This window comes from Nematolebias whitei, chromosome 11, assembly GCF_014905685.2.
Source record: "Nematolebias whitei isolate Nwh7 chromosome 11, NemWhi1, whole genome shotgun sequence".
NCBI lineage: Eukaryota > Metazoa > Chordata > Actinopteri > Cyprinodontiformes > Rivulidae > Nematolebias > Nematolebias whitei.
The window spans coordinates 16,384,278-16,392,177 of record NC_056508.1 but is presented as its reverse complement, the minus strand read 5'-3'; the positions used below and the strand labels follow the sequence as shown (position 1 = coordinate 16,392,177).

General features: G+C 43.5%; 1 protein-coding gene across 1 annotated transcript in view; it reads left to right on the top strand.

Annotated features, from left to right (window-relative positions):
• The window catches only part of uckl1a (uridine-cytidine kinase 1-like 1a), a 35,736-nt gene extending 28,509 nt beyond the window's left edge, over window positions 1–7,227 (top strand). Inside the window, exons 11-15 of the mRNA XM_037683932.1 lie at window positions 1,665–1,727; window positions 1,806–1,928; window positions 2,084–2,191; window positions 2,452–2,608; window positions 7,092–7,227. Of these exons, the coding sequence (XP_037539860.1) occupies window positions 1,665–1,727; window positions 1,806–1,928; window positions 2,084–2,191; window positions 2,452–2,608; window positions 7,092–7,174 (534 nt within the window). The 3' untranslated portion in view covers window positions 7,175–7,227. The remainder of the gene's footprint in view (window positions 1–1,664; window positions 1,728–1,805; window positions 1,929–2,083; window positions 2,192–2,451; window positions 2,609–7,091) is intronic.
• The last annotated feature ends 673 nt before the right edge of the window (window positions 7,228–7,900 follow it).

Genomic DNA, 7,900 nt, shown 5'->3' with positions numbered 1-7,900 from the left:
TCTGGATCATCAGAAGGTCTCGTGCAGGAAGAGCTCTCGATCATCAGAAGGTCTTGTGCAGGAAGATCTCTGGATCATCAGAAGGTCTTGTACACTAAGAGCTCTGGATCATCAGAAGGTCTCATGCAGGAAGATCTCTGGATCATCAGAAGGTCTCGTGCACGAAGAGCTCTGGATCATCAGAAGGTCTCGTGCAGGAAGATCTCTGGATCATCAGAAGGTCTTGTGCAGGAAGTTCTCTGGATCATCAGAAGGTCTCGTGCAGGAAGTGCTCTCGATCATCAAAAGGTCTCGTACACTAAGAGCTCTAGATCATCAGAAGGTCATGTGCACGAAGAGCTCTGGACCATCAGAAGGTCTCATGCAGGAAGATTTCTTGATTGTGGGCCAAGTGGAACATGGTGGAGGCAGAATCATGCTGTGGGTTTACCGTTCTTGATCTGGAACTGAAGTTTTAGTCAAAGTGGATGAAATGATGGACATTTCCAATGAGCTGAAACACCAGAAGAAGAATGACTTCACCTGAAGGAAATCAAAGTTTTTCAATGTAAAGATCTAACAGAATAACAAAACAGAATAAATAAATAAATAAAATAAAGTCACAGGATTCAAGTGGGAGCTCGTTTTGAAAAAGAGCATTTCAAAAAGAGTCAAAGACACCAAAGATGTGGTTCACCTGGTCTGGTTCTGGTAACACCAAGATTCAAAATGTAGACGTGAAACTAAAGCAGAGACGTCACTTCCTGTGAAGATACCGTGTGGACGCTCACTGCTCAAGGTCCTGGTGCTGCTCAATGATCCAGGTAGATACATCTAGTCAGGTTCTCTGAACGGGTTTTTCATCCAGAGAAGAACCCGTTCAGAGAACCTGACTTGACTTTGTTAGATTACTGCTGAATGTTTTCTGCTGAAGAAGTTTCCTCACAGAACTGGTAATGTGAGGTCAGTTTGAACAGCCGAAATGTGATGAAAAGCAGGAAAATAAAAGCTGAAAGCAACAGGAAAACTGCAGAAATTTGTAGAAACAGCTGAAATTGGCTTCATAGATTACAAAATATCTGGAATTAGCTCAAAAAGTTGCAGTAAAAGCAAAATAATAAAAATAAAGCTGAAATGAGCAGAAGAATGTTTTAAACATCTCAAAGTGTTTGAAGGATGAAGAGCTCCATTCAATGAGACAAACATGGCCGAAACAGCAAAAAATTTCACAAAGTAGAAACTGCACAAATTTCAAAAATCAATTCCATCCACCCATTATCTTTACCCACTTCTTCCTTTTTCGGGTCACGGGGGTCACTGGTGCCCATATCCAGATATCACAGTGTGAGAGGCAGGGGGCACTTTGGACAGGTCTCCAGTCCATCATAGGGACACCTGGACAGATCTCCAGTCCATCGCAGAGACACCTGGACAGGTCTCCAGTCCATCACAGGGACACCTGGACAGGTCTCCAGTCCATCGCAGAGACACCTGGACAGGTCTCCAGTCCATCACAGGGACACCTGACAAAAAGACAGACAGATAAAACAAATCAACACACAAACAAAGGCAGTAACATGATTGGTCCTCGCTGATAATAAGTTTGTGGAGTGAAGTGAGTGGAACCCTCTGCCTCAGTCAGTGTAAAGCTGTTTGTTGATGACACTGTCCTGTGTGTTTTACAGCCATGTGTGGTTCAGACTCCACAGGGCCATGAGTACGGGGGCCGCAGCTACAACGGAAAAGGGGTAAGCGTTGTCTTGGTAACTTCCAGCTCATGGTTTCCTCTGGGTTTCTAACGCCACTCTGCTGCTCCGTTTCCACAGATCACTGGCGTGTCCATTCTGAGGGCCGGGGAGACCATGGAGCCCGCCCTGAGGGCTGTGTGCAAAGATGTCCGCATTGGCAAGATCCTGATCCAGACCAACCTGGACTCAGGAGAACCTGAGGTAGAAACAGGACAGTTCTTTAAAACCTTACCACTTCCAACAATAACAAGCATGTTCATTTCAAATTTTCTTCCATGTGATGCTCATCTCCATGGTAACTACCTGTCTTGTTCTTGTAACCATGGCAACCGGTCTCCTCTGCTCTGCCTGGCAAGTTGCATTACCTGCGTCTGCCCAGAGACATCAGTGAAGATCATGTCATCCTGATGGACAGCACCGTCTCCACCGGCGCCGCTGCCATGATGGCCATACGTGTCCTGCTGGTGGGTGGAGCCTAACATGCATCATCCTCAGGCCGTGGTTACAACTCCAGTTCCACCACGTGTCTTCTCTTTCTGACGACTTTTAGTAACATTGTTTCTGAAAAAAATTTATTAATAAAGACCAAGTTTTGTGTGTGTGTGTGTGCGTGCATGCGTGCGCGCGCGCGTGCGTGCGCGCGCGTGCGTGCGTGCGTGCGTGCGTGCGTGTGTGTGTGTGTATGTGTGCGTGCGTGCGTGCGTGCGTGTGTGTGTGAGAGCAGGATCACGAGGTGCAGGAAGACAACATTATGTTGGTGTCTCTGCTGATGGCTGAACTCGGGGTGCACTCTGTGGCCTACGCCTTCCCAAAGGTCCAAATCATTACGACCGCTGTGGACAAGAGCCTGGACGACTTCTTCCATGCAGTTCCTGGTATTGGTAAGAGGTCACTTTGTTTTCTTCTGTATCTGTCACGTTATTCAGTTAGAACTAAAACTGTTTGTAAAAACATGATGAGGTGATGGACATGCAGACACCATGTGGCGTTCTGATCACTTTTATTTACCTGCACAAATCAGGACAAGCACTTACAAACCAGGGGCCTCATGTACAAAGACCTGCGTGGATATTGTACTGAAACACGGTGTACAATTAAATCAAGAAACTGTGTACGGACAAATAAATCCAGATGTATAAAACTGTGCGTACGCTTGGATCCAACACACTTCCAGTGTACGTCCCAATCAACATGAAATTGAGCGCACATGAGGGAATACCTGACTCCTCCCTCGATACACCTCTATTTAAATATGTAAATAGTGTGTGCCCTGCACCTGAAGAACCTGCTCTCTGCACCATCTTAAAGAATGACTACACGCAGGAAAAAGAAGAGCATCACGGTACGTGTTGGAGACGCTTCTAAAGCTTCAAGCCAAACTTCAACAAATCAAATTTTCCCTACAAGTCAATCCACAGTAAACCCACATTCTCATTTTCAATGTTCTCTGTTAGTGAGATTAATAAACTGCTAACAGAATTGGATTCTAGAAAATCTGCAGGTCCTGATGACCATCCTCCTTATTCATCCATCCATCCATCCATTTTCTTCCGCTTATCCGGGGTCGGGTCGCGGGGGTAGCAGCCTAAGTAGGGAGGCCCAGACTTCCCTCTCCCCAGCCACTTGGGCCAGCTCTTCCGGGGGAATCCCGAGGCGTTCCCAGGCCAGCCGAGAAACATAGTCCCTCCAGCGTGTCCTGGGTCTTCCTCTGGGCCTCCTTCCGGTGGGACGTGTCCGGAACACCTCACCAGGGAGGCGTCCAGGAGGCATCCTAAACAGATGCCCAAGCCACCTCAACTGGCTCCTCTCGACGTGGAGAAGCAGCGGCTCTACTCCGAGTACCTCCCGGAAGATCGAGCTTCTCACCCTGTCTCTAAGGGAGAGCCCAGACACCCTGCGGAGAAAACTCATTTCGGCCGCTGGTATCCGAGATCTCATTCTTTCGGTCACAACCCAAAGCTCGTGACCATAGATGAGGGTGGGAACGTAGATCGATCGGTAAATTGAGAGCTTCGCCTTTTGACTCAGCTCTCTCTTCACCACGACAGACCTGTACAGCGCCCGTTTCACTGCAGACGCTGCGCCTATCTGCCTATTGATCTCATGCTCCATTTTTCCCTCATTCGTGAACAAGACCCCAAGATACTTGAACTCCTCCACATGGGGTAGGACCTCCTTCCTGACCCGGAGAGGGCACTCTACCCTTTTCCGGCTCAAGACCATGGCCTCGGATTTGGAGGAACTGATCCTCCTTATTCATTCAACCTTTATTTATACAGGTTAGCGTCATTGAGCCCCGAGGCCTCATTTTCAAGAGAGACCTGTTCCAGACAGAACATATAAAGTACAGACAATAAAACAGTAAACAATGACAACAATAAACTACAGGAAAAATGCAGTTAAAATAAGAGTAGTGTATAAAACAATATATCATGGTGCTGTAAAACAGGGTGAAATACTGAAAACAAGAACATATGTGCTTTGATTTTTCTATTCACATTATCAAATGTTTGAAACCCCTTAAAGAATTATTTCTTAAGGCTAGCTGCAAAAATCATTGCAGAACTGGTCTCACATCTTTAATCTGTACATAAGTCAAAACTCTGTTCCAAACGCTTGGAAAACAGCTTTTGCTCTACCTTTACTGAAGGGAGGAGACCCCACCATTATTGTCAACTATAAATGTCTAAGGTTCTCTAAAGCTTTAGAAAATTGATAAATACTCAAGTCAAGAAGTATTTGGATTCCAATAATGTCAGGTCATCTGGACGCTTTCTTTTTTTTTTTTTTTTTGTGCTGAGATGTTTCGCCCTCCATCCAGAAGGCTTCATCATTCTGAGGAAACACCAAACAAAACTGCCTCTACCGCAACAGCTTACTCCAAAGTGGAATAAACCAGTTATGTTGGTGCTAAGATGGCACCAATTTATGACTTTGGATTCTTTTAACATCTTACCTCTCCATCAATCTGGTTTCAGGAAACAACACAGCCCGACTGCTTCGTTGAAGGTTTTTAATGACGTTGTTGAAGCACTGGATGCTAAGGATTATTGTGCTGCACTTTTCTTAGACCTGTCTAAAGCTTTTGACACTGTGGATCATAACATCTTGTGCCATAAGCTCTCAGAAATTGTTTTTTCAGATCACACCATTGGTTCATTCTCTAATTATCTCTCAGATCGAAGACAATGTGTTCAACATAATGGTACTTCTTCCAGTTATTTAACTGTCAGCAATAGTGTACCACACGGCTCAGTCTTAGGACCCACCCTCTTTACAATCTACATAAGTAGGTCAGATCATTCCTGATACATCCTTACATTTCTATGCCTACGGCACAGCTGTTTATTGTCAAGCTAAAACATTTGCTAAGGTTTTTCAGATATTACAGTCTGCTTTCGACATCATCCAGTCAAATTTGTTCCGTCTCAAACTGGTGCTAAATGATGATAAAAACCAAAGGGATGTTTTCAAACAAGAAGTTGATACCAGCAGTTGTTACTTCTATCTTATCTACGAATGGTGTTCCCATTGAGTTTTTGTCGATTCTTTCAAATATTTGGGTATCTTGGTTGATGCACATCTCTCTTGTAAGCCTCACGTTGAAAACTTGATAAAGAAATTGAAAGTAGAACTGGGTTTCTTTTTCAGAAATAGATCCTGTTTAACTCTGAATGCTAGGAAACACCTTGTAACAGCAACTTTGCTTCCCTCCATTGACAACGGTGTCATTACCTATATGAATGCTCCTACAAGCTCCCTGCAGATGTTGGATGCTGTCTATCATGGTGCATTAAGATTCATAACTAGCTGTAACTACTGTACCCACCACTGCACCCTGTATTCACTGGTTAACTGGACATCATTAACTTCACACAGACTCTCTCACTGGTACATTTTCATCTTTAAATCACTTCTGGCTTCATACATTTCCTCCTACATGTCTCTGCGTGAGTGCAGTTACAGCGTGCTCTCCCAAGACGACATTACCTTCAGTGTCCCCTCAGTGCAAACTGAATTCAACAAAAAGGGACTTCTCTTACTCTGCACCTGTTTCCTGGAACACCTTACAAAAGATCTGAAACTGTCGACTTTGATCTCTCTAAGGGGTTTTAAACAGTTGATAAGTTCAATGCAACAATCGATGCAGACATGTTCCTGTTTTTAGTATTTTACCCCGTTCCATAATGTAGCTTGCTTTTATTTTATTTTATATCACTACTTTTGTTTACTTTTCATTTTATATGCTTTTTATAACTGTTTATTGTTGTGTGTATCTCATCTTTTTTGTTTGTTTGTTTAAAACAAGTCTCTTGAAAATGAGTCCTTGTGACTCAATGAGACTAACCTGTATGAATAAAGGTTGAAGGAAAATAGTTGGACAAATCCAGAAACCATCACATTGTCATCCCAAGGTGAGCAGAGTTTACGAGTCACAAAAGTCATCATATAGTGATGATTTTCATTACATAGATGAGCTTGTTGATGTTCAGATGTCCACTATTTGTTTTTGTCTCCTGTTGCAGAGCGAAAAGGAGAAAGGTTGGAAATCCCCTCCAGCTTGTCTGTCCGTGCACGCTGTGGGCATCAAAACTTAAAAAATAAGTGAGGTGCCAACTTCCTGTTCGGTGTGTGGTTGCATCTAGGCATAAAAAAGTTTCCTTTGAAAATTGGGTTGACACATCAAAATCCAAGATGATGCCGCCATAAATATATGTAAACCAGTCACCCCTATCATTTCAGGAAACTATGATTTCCATTTTTATAGTTTTCTCAAATGATTGAGCTGGCCCTTGTGGTTACCGAAGATGAATCTTTATGGTGGCCAAGGCCACCATTGACCACCCCCAAGCTCCGCCATGACACCTGGTGGTGGATAAATTTCATCCACTTGCCAGGATCCGTCACTCTGCGCAGTCACCAAAGAAAAAAAGAGTTCTTCTCCACAGGGTAACTCCTCCCCACTTGAATATCAAAAACATTTAGGTTTACTTCATTCCGTGTTCAGTTCTGAGTCCAGAAAAACACTCATCTCAAGAATTAAACTCTGTATTTTTGTTTGCTTTTTACCATTTTCTTTTCTTTGCTATGTTCCTCTAGTTGATGTTTGATGTCTTCCTGCTGGACTCTGGGGTGCATTCACACCAGCCCTGTTTACTCCGCTTTAATCGAACTCTAGCTTGTTTTCCTAGGATGTCCAGTTCGTTTGGGGAGGTCTGAACGCATCATCGAACTCTGTCACGGAACAAAAAGGCGAACTCTGGCCCGGGCTAAAACCTAGGTCTCGGTCCGGTAGAAGAGAACTCCAGCGCGGTTCGAGTACAGTGTGAAACTAATCTGAGTCCACTGTTGTGTTTTTTTCAGGGGACTTTGGCGACCGGTACTTCGGTACAGACGGGTCTGACAGCTGGAGTGACGGCGAGGACCAGGAGCAGCCATTGTCCTGAGTTCAAAAACAGAAACTAAACCAAACTGGTTGTTGCACATCCTCCTCTTCAGGTAAAGACTAGGAAGACTTCCTGTTCTCTAACAGACTTCATGAAGCTGACCAGTCGCTTTTTTTAGGATTTTCATACAGAAAGATCAAAGGTGCAGAACTGTACAGATACCTTCCAGGAACAATAATGCAACAAACTTACATATTAAATAATCTCGCCCAGTGGATGCTCAGCTGCTCTTTTTCAGACATTTATTTTATGCACTTTAACTCTAATGTGAGCGTCCGTCTGCAGCTCAAGCAGACTTGTCACTTTCATCATGTTCATTATCTCAGTTAGGCACTCGACACAAAGCAACAGTTCAGAACAAACAGTATCTTACCTGTTGTAGGAGGGCCTATGAATGATCTCAGTCTGAAAGAACAGAGAAAAGATATGAACTATCCTTTTAAAGATCTTCTCATTGGGACATCTGAAGATCATGGGAGCTGTAAAGACACTTTTTTAAAATGAAAATTAGTGAATAATTAATAGTAATGAAACTCCTTTTCGCATAGTTCAGTCATGGGAAAGTAAACAAAGTTATTTTAAAGTCTGTTCTAAACTAGCTGCTCCACCTGTTCATTTGACAATTTATTTTAAAATCTGTTCTAAATGACTGCTCCACCTGTTCATTTTAAAAATTATTTTAAAGTCTGTTCTAAACGAGCTGCTCCACCTGTTCATTTTTAAAGT